The 14,011-nt window shown below is 48.1% G+C and overlaps 2 protein-coding genes across 2 annotated transcripts in view; one reads left to right on the top strand and one right to left on the bottom strand.

Moving 5' to 3' along the window:
* The window catches only part of RNF212 (ring finger protein 212), a 144,661-nt gene that overhangs the window by 83,761 nt on the left and 46,889 nt on the right, over positions 1–14,011 (bottom strand). The window lies entirely within an intron of this gene.
* LOC126954836 (uncharacterized) lies at positions 8,104–10,239 on the top strand. Its single transcript, XM_050790747.1, has one exon. The coding sequence runs from the start codon at positions 8,221–8,223 to the stop codon at positions 8,695–8,697; it is 477 nt and encodes a 158-aa protein (XP_050646704.1). The 5' UTR covers positions 8,104–8,220; the 3' UTR covers positions 8,698–10,239.

The raw sequence follows: 14,011 nt of genomic DNA, 5'->3' as shown, positions 1-14,011 counted from the left end.
TTGGCCGGCTGGTCTTGAACTCCTGACCTCAAGTGATCTCCCCGCCTCAACCTCCCAAAATGCTGGAAATGCTGGTATTACAGGCGTGAGACACCACGCCCGGCCCATAGTGTTTTGATTACTGTTGCTTTGTAGTGTATTTTGAAATTGAGTCTAGATTAAGAAAAAAAAGAGACAATTCAAATAAAACCAGAGTGAAAGAGTAGACATTAAAACTGATGCCATATATAAAAAAAAGATCATGAGACTAGTATGAATAATCATATGCCAACAAACTGAATAACCTAAAAGAAAAGATAAACTCCTAAAATCACACAACCTATCCAGACTGAATCATGAAGAAACAGAAAGTCTGAATAGCTCCTTAACTAATACGGAGATTGAGTTCATAATCCAGCACCTTCCAATAAAGAAAAGCCCAGGACCAGGTGGCTTCACTGGCAAATTCAACCAACATTTAAGGAAGAATCAACACCAATCCTCAGATTCTTTTCAAAAGTTGAAGAGGAGGGAACCATTCCAAACTCATTTTATGAGACCAGCACTACCCTGATACCAAAGCTAGACAAAGACACTACAAGAAAAGAAAACTATAGGCCAGTATTCTTGATGAATATAGATGTAAAAGTCCTCAACAAAATACTGGTGAGCCAAATCAAAGGCATTTTAAAAGGATCATATCATACACCATAACCAAGTAGGGTTTATCCCTGGGGTGCAAAGATGGTTCAGCACACAGAAATCACTTAATATGGTACATTGTATTAACGGAATAAAAGATAAAAATCACATGATTATCTCAACAGATACAGAAGCAGCATTTAATGCAATTCAGCATCCTTTAATGATAAAAGTTATCAACAAACTAGAAATAGTAGGAAAGTACCTCAGCATAATAAAGACATTATATGAAAAGTCAACAGCTAACATCATACTCAATGGGGAAAACAAAAGCTTTTCCTTTATGATCAGGAAAAAGGCAAGGATACCTGCTTTTATCACTTTTATTCAACATAGTACTGAAAGTCCTAGCAAGAGCATTTAAGCAAGAAAAAGAAAAGATATCCAAATAGGAAAGGAAAATAATATTGTCTCTGTTTGCAGATGACATGATCCTATACATAGAAAACCCTAAAGACTACATAAAAAACTGTGAGAACTGGCCGGGTGTGGTGGCTCACACCTGTAATCCCAGCACTTTGGGAGGCCGAAGCAGGCAGATCATGAGGTCAGGAGATCGAGACCATCCTGCCTAACACAGTGAAACCCCGCCTCTACTAAAAAAAAATACAAAAAATTAGTTGGGCATGGTGGTTGGTGCCTGTAGTTCCAGCTACTCAGGAGGCTGAGGCAGGAGAATGGCGTGAACCCAGGAGGTGGAGCTTGCTGTGAGCCGAGATGGTGCCACTGCACTCCAGCCTGGGTGCCAGAGCGAGACTCCATCTCAAATAAATAAATAAATAAATAAATAAATAAAATAACTGTGAGAACTAATAAACAAATTCAGTAAAGTTGCAGGATACAAAATCAATGCAGAAAATGAGATGCGTTTCTATATACTAACAATGAACTATTTGAAAAGACAATTAGGAAAACAGTCCCATTTACAAGTGCACCAAAAAGTATAAAATACTTAGGAATAGACTTAATGAAGGATGTGATAGACTGGTATATGAAAATTATAGAACATTAATGAAAGAAGACGCAAATGAAAAGCCATCTCGGGTTCATGGATTGCAATACTTCATACTGTTAAAATGTCCATACTACCCAATGCAATCTATCAAATCAGTGCAATCCCTATCAAAATTTCAACGGACAGAAATAGAAAAACAATTCTAAAATTCATATGGAACCAAAAAAGACCACAAAGAGCCAAATTAATCTTGAGAGAGAACAAAGTTGGAGTCATCACACTTCCTGATTTCAAAATCTATCACAAAGTCGTTTTTTCCCTTTCCGTTCAGCATCTTTGAAGATGCCATAACTTCTGTTCAAACGTTAACAAAATCGTTTTTAAAATTGAAGAAACTGTGCCCTGAAACGATTGTGGTTTTCCCTTTGGTTATTTTTAATTTTTTTTCTCTTTGTATTTGGCTTTTGGTAGTGTGACAATGATGTACCTAGGTGTGGTTGTCCTTATACTTATCCTCATTTGGGGTACTCTGAGCTCCTTGAGTCTCTGGGTTGATGTCTTCCATCAATTTGCAAAAATTTTTGGCCATCATGTCTTTAAATATTGCCTTTTCTCCATTCTGTCTCACCTTTCTCTTTGGGGCTGCAATTGCATGTATGTTAGACCATTTGTCTTCCTCACATATCTTACACTCCTTTCTGGTCTTTTCATTCTTTTTTCTATTGAAATCTCTTCCAGTTCACTAATCTAATCCGCTTCACTAATCTTTCCTGGTCCTTTGTTGACTCTATTTAATGAGTTCTTCAGACATTGTATTTTTCAGTTCCAGAATGTCCACTTGGTTTTTTAAAAAGAGATCCTAATTGTTGAAATTCTCCATCTTTTCATCTATCTTCTTCATCAATTTCCCTATTTTCTTTAACGTATTAATGGTAATTTTAAAGTCTGTCTCTGAATCATCTGTGTCTCTCTTTCTATTGCCTGTTTGATATTTTGGCTTCAGGTCATTCGGTTTTTTTTGTTTTTTTTTTTTTTTTTTTTTTTTGAGATGGAGTCTTGCTCTGTCACCCAGGTGGAGTGCAGTGGCGCGATCTCCGCTCACTGCAAGCTCCACCACCTCCCGGGTTCACGCCATTCTCCTGCCTTAGCCTCCCGAGAAGCTGGGACTACAGGTGCCCGCCACCACGCCTGGCTAATTTTTTTGTATTTTTAGTAAAGACGGGGTTTCACCATGTTTGCCAGGATGGTCTCGATCTCCTGACCTTGTGATCCGCCCGCCTCGGCCTCCCAAAGTGCTGGAATTACAGGCGTGAACCACCGCGCCTGGCCCAGTTTTTTTTTTAAAAGCATGTCTCATAATTTGGGATTGGATGCTGTATACCATAGAGGGTTTTTGTTTGTTTGTTTGTTTGTTTGTTTGTTTTTTGGTGGGGTGGGTATATTGTAGAGGGTTAGAATAATGCTATCATCCTCCAAGGAGGGTTATTTCCTGCTAGAAAACAGGGCTGATCTATTCCAGTTTTGTCCTTATTCCTAGAATGTAACCCATTCCTGGGATGTAGTCCTTATTTCTAGGGCCCGATCTTATGCCCAGAGTGTAGCCCTCGTCGGGTCCAGGGTGTTTTCTGAGATCCCTCCACCTTGTTGGGTCATGGTCCTTTCCCCCCAGGTCCATGTGGCTGACAAAACCTCTGCTTGATTCTTTAGCAGTTGCTGTTTCCTCCTGGTTGTTTTTGTTTGCCTGTTTTGAGTCTCTCTCTACTTTTATGTAACTTAGGTATCAGCCAGTTATTTGAGGAAGATTTTTATCCAGATTATTAGGCTCCTTATTTTTGTTTCCTTCCTTTTCTGGATTTCTCTCCTCACTTCCCAGCCACTTTGGCAGTCCTGAACTCTGACCTCTCTTTCCTTAGCCCTATCTCTTGAGATGTATTACCCTAATACACAATTTGAAATTTTCCTGAGTGGAAAACACCAGGATGATTGTGGAGCTCACCTCATGTCTTTTCCCTCTCCAAAGATCATGGCCTTTTAAGTCCTGTCTGTGTTGGTTGTACTCAATGCCTTCAAATAGGTGCTTTAGATGCCCATTGCTATTGGAATTCCCAGCCTTCAGAACTGTGAGAAATGTATTTCTTTTCTTTATAAATTACACAGTCTGTGGCATTCTGATATAGCAACACAATATGGATTGTGACAGATGGCCAACAGGCATCTCAGATTTAATTCATCCAGAAAAAAAAAAAATCCTGACCCCCCACCCTCCCACCCTGACCCCCAAACCATGGTCTGCAGTCTTCTCCATCTCTATAAATTCCTCTTTACTTGTCTCTTTGTAAACCCCATTTTCATTCTGTCAGAATGTCTTATAGGTTCTGCCTTCCAAATGCATTTGGTATCTGACCATAACTCCCCTTGCTGTAGCTCCCTTGATCCAAGCCCAGTTCCTCTTTCCTGGATGGTGGGAGGAGCTTCCCTGGATATCTCTGCTTCTGCAGCTGTGTGGCATTTAAAGTGTGAATTATACTAAAAGCTTTCTCACTCAGAGTCAAATTCAAAGTCTCTCTGTGACTGTTGATCACGGTGCCATGATGCTGACCTTCCAGCCCCACCTTCTATCCTCCAGCCAGTCCAGCCTCATGTCTTCTTCCTCACACTCCAAGTCTCCCCATCCCCATGCATCACAGCTTCAGGGTTACTATCCCACTGAGTTCTTCTCCATCCATGCTGGGAGCCTCCTGTCCCCCTGTCTGAGATGTTTCATGACTTGCTCATTTTCTAGGTTATTGTTTTTCTCTGTCCATGAAACCATAAACACCCTGAAGGCAAGATTCCATTATTTTGTTTCTTTCCAGTTTGAATCCACAGAATCAAGAACAATGACTCATAGGTGAGCAGTAGATATTTGCTGAATATATAAAGGAAGATGGGAAGAAAAGGAACAAGAGAGAGAGGGAGATGATCTTTAAAAGGAAAAGAGTGGAATAAACATAAGTGAAAACACAATCTTCAGTTGCCAAGAGAGCTTGAAATTAAGTCCTGGGCAACTGTCTGTTTCTGAGCATTGAGGAGGCCTGTGGCTTCACCAAGAAAAGGTTGTGCCGCACAAGTCTCATTCCTTTTTTTGTTAGGGAATACTGACGGAGAGCTCAGAACACTGTGGATATCATGGAAATGGCACCGACAGGGAGAGCTCAGAACACTGTGGATATAACGGAAATGGCACCGACAGCAAGAGCTTAGAACGCCGTGGATATCGTGGAAATGGCACCGACAGCAAGAGCTTAAAACACCCTAGATATCATGGAAATGGACTTCAGAAAGGCTTTTGTGTGTTGTTTTTCAGCCAAGTCAAGAAGTGAGATGCATCCACATCTGGCTGCATGCTTGTAATTAGAATCTGACTTTCTAATTCATCTCAATGTGCCTGGAAGTCTTAGAACCACAGTTCATCCTGCAATTTGTTCAGTTCTGATTAAAAGCACTCACTCCACATGTGCCAGGCACCGCAATAGGCTTTGGGGGATACAAAGGTCAGTAGAAGAGTTCATGCCCTCAAAGAGCTCATTCAGTCCTAATACACCTTCAAGCCAGAAGCGTCCCTGCTGACACAGAGCAAAATGACCACTTTTATGAGCGACATGAAACTGGAAAGGGGACCCAGGTGTCCTCTTGTCCCCATCCCCGTCCCCCTGGCACAGGGCCTGTGTCCCAGCGGCCTGCTGGTAGGCCACAGCAGCCAAGGGAAAAGGCCAGTCCCGACTCTTCCCCCGGCCAGCTTCGAACCACTCAATCTGTGGGAATTGTGGCCCATTTTGAGGGCATCATATTTGGACTATGACTTACTTGTGGTTGTTTAATTGGTTTTGATGAGTTTGGTTTGCTTTTCTCTCCTCGTACTATTTGCCCATTTTCTGTCCTCGGTTTTTCCATGTCTGAGTAATAATCCTCTGTTGTCTTATGCGCATCCCCCACTTTTGCCAGAGCCTTCCACCCTCCTGCCTCAGTCTCCACAGCCTGCTCCCTCGGCCTCCTCTGGGCTGGCTGTCCTGGGTCAGTGGTGAGTTCTTCTTCCTTGGGTTACGTGCTTTGCGGCTTCTTTGCTGAATGCAGCCAGGGGCAGGGGGAGGGGCAGGGCCAGGGAGCTCGCCTGTCCTGCCCTACAGTCTCCAGCTCTCAGCTCTTAGCTTGGCCCAAACGAGATGCTTTCACGCATGCATGTTACAAAGTGGAGTGAAACCACTCACTTGGCAACTAAGGAGAGTTAGCCTGGAAAGAGAAATCTGGGACGAATGGAATCTCTGACTTCAGTTATGATGGACTTTCAGGTGAAAAAAATGTGGATTTATTTTGAGTGGACCCAGATGGCAGAACGAGGATGATTGGATACAGTTGTGGAGATATAGTTCCTGCACTGTGGACAGCTGTGGGCTGTGCTCCCCGGCAAGGAAAAGGTGAGCAGCCACCCCAGAGCGCCAGTGCAGAGGCTCCCTTGGCACTAGGGTGTGGGGCAGGCGTGGGCTCCTCCACCGCAGGGCAGTGGGTGCAGAAGCACCAGACCCACAGGATGGCTACCAGGACCAGAATCTGTAACTCTTGGACTTTAAGGTCGTACTGTTCTCTTTTAAAGAAAAGTTAAAACTCAGGCTTGATTTTTTTTTTTTTTTTTGAGACGGAGTCTCGTTCTGTCACTCAGGCTGGAGTGCAGTGATGCGATCTCGGCTCACTACAACCTCTGCCTCCTGGGTTCAAGTGATTCTCCTGCCTCAGCCTCCCAAGTAGCCAGGACTACAGGTGCCCACCACTACATCTGGCTAATTTTTTTTTTTTTTGTATTTTGAGTAGAGACGGGGTTTCACCATCTTGGTCAGGCTGGTCTTTAACCCCTGACCTCAAGTTATGACCTGCCTCGGCCTCCCAAACTGCTGGGATTACAGGTGTGACCACCATGCCTGACCCTGATGCACTTTCAAAGTTTTCCGTAACCGTGAGTTTTAAGTAGCTGAGCTCTAAACCTAAATAATTGCCCAAGGGTGATGGTTAAGGAGACCGCAGAGTGGGAAGAACAGAGAGGAGAGAGGCTTGGGAAGACCAGGTGAGGAGGAGCAGTCAGAGTCAGGGAAGAGCCCTGGCAGGAACTGAGGAGGAAGAGTGGACAGCAGCATCCGAGGGAAGGAGGACTCCAGAGGCTCCTGACTTGGGCGAGGGAGCCAGCCACCATGGGCCCTGGGCTTCCAGCCAGATGGGACCGCTGTCACAGGATCCTTGGGGTGTCACATTTCTAGCTGGAAACCTCTGTGGCTGGTAGCACCCTTGCCCAAGTTTTGCTTGGGCCCACTGGACTTGTTCTGCCCACTCACTCAGCCTGGCATGCTGCACTCAACTGACGCTACTGGCCTGGATCCCACGCCTGGCCAGAGCGAGTCAGGCACAGGGCAGTGAGGGGCGTGTGAGTGAGCATAGGGTCCAGCCACTGTGCAATCAGGCACGCCAGCAGCTGCAGCAGGGTGGGCAGCTCCAGGTGCTGGTGTGGGCACTGGCTCTCTGCAAGGCTGCAGCTGGACCAGGCACACTGCAAGCAGCTTCCACAGCTGGCACTGGAGAATGCAGTATGCCAGGAACCACAGGGCCCCAAAGAGGGAGTTCAACTCAGAAGGGGTGGGGCTCCTGCTTGTCCCTGGCCTGGGGGCTGCAGCTCTTCTCTCCTTCTCTTCCCCCACAGCATGGCAAGCAAGGGGCATGTTTCAGCCCTGTTTGTGTTACACCAGCTCTTTTAGCCTTGCCAGATTCAACGGGTCCCAAGTTCTTGTCCTGTGATCAGGAAGAATGAGGTATGCAGACAAGTGGAGGGTGAGCAAGAGGAAGACGAGCTTTATTGCGTGATACAACAGCTCAGAGGAGACCTGCAGGGGCAGCTCCTTTCCACAGCCAGGGTGTCCCAACAAGTGTTCAGCTCCTAGCACAGAGGAGACCATAGAGGTGGAAAGCTCCTCTCGGCAGGCAGGCCATCCTGTCATCTCTGCAGCTCTCAGCAGAGAGGAGGCCCTGGAGTGGGTAGCTCCTCTGCATCTGGTTGCCCTGATGTCTGCTCAGCTCTGGGTTTTTGGGCCTTATAGGGGAGGAAGTGCACTCCGATTGGTCCATCGGCAGTCATGGGTAAAGGCACCACAAGTTCCCACTCTGGTCTGCAGGACTGGCAGCCCAGCCCCTAGCCTTCAGGACCTCCCTGGCCTGAAGGTGGGGGCCTCACCAGGGACCTGCCCCCTTCCACCCAGGAACTTGTCTGCCTGCTGCTGCCATTCATGGTGCCCAGGCTGTAGGTGCCAAGGGCTGCCTGTAGGCCAGTGCCAAGCTACCCTCAGCACCCCCGTGGCTTCCCTCCTATTCTCGGCGCTCAAAGTCTGGAGGGAGCTGAGGCAGCAGGGGGCTGGTGTATCAGCACTGCCCTGAGCATGTGCACACCTGGCCAGGCTGTGACAGTGCCCAGGCTCGCCCCGACTTTACTCTGAGATCAGAGTGGACGTTGACAGTAGGGAGAAGCCAGGCAGCAGGAGCAGGCCCTTCCGAACCTGTGAAGGCCGGGGATGGGGCTTCCTGGGCCCGCAAGAGTGCAGAGGTGCCTGGATCCGAAGCCATGGTTTGGGCGGCTGCAGCTGTGCCCAGGAGAGTGCGGCTTCTGTCTGCTCCCGGCTTCCCACAAGAGCACAGGGATGCCTGGGTCTGCAGCCATGATTTGGGCAGCTGCATCTGCCCAGTGGGGTGGGGCTCCTGCCTGCTCCATGGAGCAGGAGGCCTGGATCTGCAGCTGGGACTTGGGTGCGGCTCCCGCCTGCTCTGTGGAGCCGGAGGTCTGGGTCTTCAGCTGTGACTTCAGTGGCTGCAGCTGTGCCCAGGAGAGGGGGGGCCCTATCTGCTCCCGGCCTGAGAGCACAGGGATGCCTAAGTCTGCAGAGAGCTCCCACCCCAACTCGGAAGGGGCGGGGCTCCTGCTTGTCCCTGGCTCCTGCCAGTTCCATGGAGCATGCAGCCCTGGCTGTGCCTCCCTGCTGCAGCTGGCATGATGGCACCAGCCACTCTAGATGGACCATGGTGCCATCACTGAGACCCAGCCTTGACATAGCTGTCAGGACACTCTCTAGCCACACTTGCCTTCCTGCTGCCAATGCCTCCATGGCTCAGGTGGCTGCAGCTCCTTGAGATGTCCCAGTGGGTCCTGGGTGAGCCTATCCAGCTGATGGGCCATGAGGCAACAGGCAAGTGGACAGGACAGCACTGTCCCCCTTCCTCTTCCTCTGCCCCTTCAACTGCAGGCTGGAAAATTCACATGTTACCAGGAAAACAGCCAGCTACCCAGGGCTATTTACCTCAGGGGCCAAACTTCCCCTGGGATGAGATTGCTGGGCTCAGAGAACATGTTGAGCAAACACAGTACTTTCTGTGAGCTGGGTTAGGTTCTAAAAGCCTTACAAAGAGTAACTTAATCATCAGCACAACCAAAGGAAATAGATGTTTGTTTGTTTTTTATCATTGCATTTCGCACATGAAACAGAGGGTAAGTCACTTGCCCAGTGGCACACAGCTCTCAGGTGACAGAGCTGGGATTTGGGTCCAGGCAGGCTCGTACAGACTCAACATCCCAAATTGGCTTCATCCACAGTGACAGAGCAGCAGCGAGGGCTCTAAGACCACCCAGCTCTCCTCCTGGGTATTTTTTCCATCCTACTCATCCCAAAACTTGATCTCACATTGCTCTGTCTCTTCCTCTGCCTCCATGCTTGATGCATTTACTTAATCTTTTGCAGGATGGGTCATTACTTTTTGCAATAGCACACTTAAAGGTAATGACCAAGATAAATTGAAAAGAGAATTCAACAGTATTCATTGTAAGATTGAATGGGATATGAAATATGTAATCAGCACTTATGAGGAATATCACTACATTCTCTTCCTCCTCCTGCCCGTCCTTTTGTTTTGTTTTGGTTTTGTTTTTGTTTCTGTTTTGTTTTGTTTTGCATTAAAACCAGGGAATTTGATGTTGATTCTGGCCTGAATGTTAAGCACATTCTGGATTGTCTACACAGTTCTGACACCACAGGTACTTGTTTCTTTCTCAGAAGGCAGGTGAAGCTCAGCTGTGTGGGGCTGTGCTTGGTGTCAGTGTGGGAAACGTGTGGAAGTCAGCATGGTGTTAGCAGGTTTTACCAGCAGTTTGCTTGGAAAACAGTCTCCGATCTGCACTTGCACGCCCACCACGATGCCTTCTCCCCACGCCTCTGCAGACACCAGGAGGCCAGGGCACAGAGGATGTGCGACTTGTGCTCCTGCCTTGCTGCACAGTCTAAAGACCTCACATGCGTTTTGAATGTTCAACCACTATTAGAGTGAGAAACAGCATCCAAGATGCTTTTACTAAGGAACATTGACAACTGGAAAAACAAATCAAGCTTGGATTCCAGGAAACCGTGTCCATATTTCCTGTTTTATGAATTTTACCATTCACTCTTAAGGCTATTTTTATGTTAGGTTTGAATAACTTGATAAACTATCAAGAGAAAACCATGCAGCATTATGTTCACTGCCAAGTAACATGGACTTAGAGGATGGCATAATTCTGTGAAACCACTTCTGGAGTTCAGCATTTAACCGAGCACATTCTCTGGAGTTCAACATTTAACTGAGTGCATTTTACTTACCTGTCACCATCGTGTCGCTTGGAATGTCTTCTATTAGGCATTTCTCCTCACGTTCCCCTGCGTGGAAATAAAAGGCAGTTGAAAGTGGAAAACCAAAACATAAAAGAAATGTTAACATTTGCATTTCTGTTGCTCAAGCCACTTCTGGTAATACTTTCTTTGAAATGGATCCGTTGCAGGTGCCACTGGCTAATGAATGTTTGTATTTCATTGGCTAATTTTGTAAAATTGATTTTTGTGAGAAGTGACACGTGGTGCTGACACTGGGCAGGTACTTGGAGCAAATCCCATGAACAAGATAAAAAGGCATAAGAGTTTGGGGCCTTTCCTAGCTAATGACGCAGAGTTCCTTCTGATCTGCCACTTTGAAAAGATATTGAAGCGTTCTGATGGAGTGAAGGAGAAGCTTCTAATGAAGGTGGTGTCAGGAGGATGAGAAATGAGAGATGGGGAGGCAGGTGTAGGCAGGAGGGGAGGGAGGCCGGGTGCGGTGGAGAGGCTAGGTGTTGGGGGGTGAGGCTGGGTGTGAGGGGGGAGGCTGGGTGTGGGGGAGGATGCTGGGTGTGGAGGAGCTGGGTATGGTGGGGGAGGCTGGGTGTGTGGGGAGAGGCTGGGTGTGTTGGGGGAGGCTGGGGGTGTGGGGAGAGGCTGGGGGTGTCGGGGAAGGCTGGGTGTAGAGGGGGATGCTGGGTATTGGGGAGGTGGTGTGGGAGGGATGCTGGGTGTGTGAGGGGAGGCTGGGTGTGTGGAAGTCTGGGTGTATGGGGGGAGTCTGGGTGTGTTGGGGGAGGCTGGGTGTCTAGGGAAAAGCTGGGTGTGTGGGAGGGAGTCTGGGTGTGTGAGGGGAGGCTGGGTTCGTGGGGGGAGGCTGGGTGTGTAGGGGGAGACTGGGTGTGTGGGGGGAGGCTGGGTGTCTAGGGGAAAACTGGGTGTGTGAGGGGAGGCTGGGTGTGTGGGGGGAGTCTGGGTGGGTGGGGGGAGGCTGGGTGTCTAGGAGAAAGCTGGGTGTGTGGGAGGGAGGCTGGGTGTGTGGGGGGAGGCTGGGTGTCTGGGGAGAGGCTGGGTGTGTAGGGGGAGGCTGGGTATGTGGGGGGAAGCTGAATGTGTAGGGGGAGGCCGGGTGCCAGGGGGAGGCTCAGTTGGGGGGAGTCTGGGTGCGGGGGGAGGTGGGTGTGGACCTGTGGGTAGGAGGAAGGGAAGCTGGCTAAAATGGAACCACCTGGACTAGGAAGAGCGAGTGCCCTGAAGAGACTAAGTCTGTTTCCTCATTTTAAAAAGGAATTAAAATCACTTAGTGATCCTTTAGGTCTTTTCAGCTGTGACATCCAGTGTTTTCTCTTTAAACCTTTTGTTTAAAAATGTTTGTAGACTCACCAAAAGTTACAAAAATAGTGCAGAGAGGTCCTGTGACTCATCCCTCAGCGCCCCCAGTGCAACATCTTATGTGACTAAGATCACTGCAGGACTGTGTCACGGGGACTTGGCATTTGACGGTGGCAGAGAACAGCTAGCTCGGCTGCAAAGCTCACGTGGTGCTACATTTTTGCACACACTTGTTTTTTGTATGTGAGTGCACCATCATGAGAATGCTTCAGCGAGCCCTAATGAGCACTCTGGAAAGAAGTGGGAAGACGGAAAGAATGCATCGTGTGGTTTGGAGCAAGGGCTGGCAGCCGAGGGCCTGGGCTGTCTGACTACACTGCTTCTCAGGGACGTGAGTGTGGACAAGTCGACGGACCTCCAGGTCGTCACCCATAAGGCAGGGGCAATGCTGCCCCTCAGCATTGTCTCAGGGATTAGACGACACAGGCAGTGTGGGCTTCTCAGCTCTGATCTGGTGCACAGCGGACATTTGGTGAAGGGTGTAGCTGTTGCTTTTCTGGTGCCAGGTGGAGCTGTGGCTGGATTCCAAGCGTGGCAAGGGCGACCAGGTACACACTTGCAGCTGTCTTCATCCACGACCTGCCCTTCCTCCTACCTAAACCCAGCTCTGGTTTCAGAGCCCACCTTTTCCTTCCTCCTCAGAGACCTCTCTCCCTTCCCACTGGTCTGTGCCCTCTGCCTCAGTCTCCCCAACAACCAGTGTTTTCCTTTAGATACATTCTGTAGCACAATATTGACAAGCCTAGACTCTGTGGCCACACTGTCTGGGTGTCCCTCCTCTGCCCCTTACCTCCTGTGCAATCCTGGGCAAGTAAGTTCCTTAGTTGTTGTCTGCCTCAGTTTCCTCATCTATACAACTGAGAGAATAAAGAGCCCACTTTATATGGTGGTTGTAAAGACCAAATGATACTCTCTGTGTAAAGTGCTAAGAACAGTCCCTGACACACAGTACACACTATGTAAGTGTTTGCCAGTGTTATTTCATAGCCTGACATCTTGAAGAGGTTGCTAGATAGGCTAGCTCAATTTCTCCACTTCCACGCACAGCTAAAAAAATCAAAACCGTCTATTCTAGAACATTTTAAGCACATGAAACTAGAGAATTGTGTGATGAGCCCCGAACTAGTTTTATTTAACCAACACACACACACCACACACACACACTTTTAAAGTATGTCAGATCAGAGGCCGTTTTCGCCTATCAGCACTTCAGTATGCATCACTAACTAGTGAGGACCTTGTTAAATGAAACAGTCACCATGCCATAACAACAAGGTTAATAAGAATCCCTTCCTGTCATCCGACACCCAGTTCACAGTCATGTTTCCCTGATGGCCTTAAAAGGTCTTTTTCACAGTTGATTTACTTTGATCAGCATCTAAACAGAATCCACACATGACACTTGGTTGCTATGTCTGTTAAAACTCTTATTTCATAGGGTCTGCCTTCCCCACACCAGTCTCTTTCTTAACCCACTAATTTGTTGGAGGCCCTGGGGCCCTTGCTTGTGGCGGTCGGCATCCCAGGTGTGGGTGAAAGTGTCCTCAGGTGCCGTTGGACTCAGTACACCTTCGCTATGACTGCAAATCTCCGGGGGTTCTTGTTGAGCTCATGTCCTGATCTGGAGGCTGGGACGGGGCCTGGGTACTGATGCTGCTGCTCCAGAGACAGTGCTGGGGAATGGCAAGGGGTCAGCTGGCTCTTCCTCCAGCTTCCCAGATACTGGCGTGTGCACCTAGAGTTGATGAGACTCAGGCTTGGACTTTAAGCTAGAGTCACTGGTGAGTGCCTCCTGGTGCCTCACAATGGAGGCCACGATGTCCAGTTGTCCTGCCTTGAGTGACCACAGCCCGCCAGGGGCGCAGTGCTGTTCCTGCTTGCCCCTTGTCAGGTTCCCTCAGCCTCTGCCTGGCAGTTTTGACATCCACTCTCTCTCGATTCCTCTTTCCTCAGTGGTTGCTACAGGAGAACTTCTCACCAACTAGCTGCTTGCCTTGAAGCAGTTTGCACAGGAAAGGCTGGCCACGGACTTGGTTCTGGCCCTAGAATTAGCAGTTTTCAAAGGAGTATGTTTGTTCCCTAACAGCTGCCATGTAACCAATGGAGATTCTTTAAAGTATCATTATGAGTTCATGAGTGGTTGGGTACTTAATGCTTTTCTGATATATTGGAGTCATTATTCTTCTTAATACTTAAGTTGCCCAACCTTTGGCCAATGGTGGCCCTTTAGTTTCACTCCTGTGTCTTTTAGACAGAATAACATTCACTCTTTAGTATAAAAAGCGTTCACGTGAGGGGC

Source organism: Macaca thibetana, chromosome 5 (assembly GCF_024542745.1).
Source record: "Macaca thibetana thibetana isolate TM-01 chromosome 5, ASM2454274v1, whole genome shotgun sequence".
In the NCBI taxonomy this organism is placed as follows: Eukaryota; Metazoa; Chordata; class Mammalia; order Primates; family Cercopithecidae; genus Macaca; species Macaca thibetana.
Note: the sequence above shows the minus strand (reverse complement) of the source record. Positions and strands in the feature narration are given on the sequence as shown.

Bases quoted from the DNA above. Each gene is read 5' to 3' on its own strand.
- LOC126954836 (XM_050790747.1), top strand. From the start codon at position 8,221: ATGGGGCTTCCTGGGCCCGCAAGAGTGCAGAGGTGCCTGGATCCGAAG.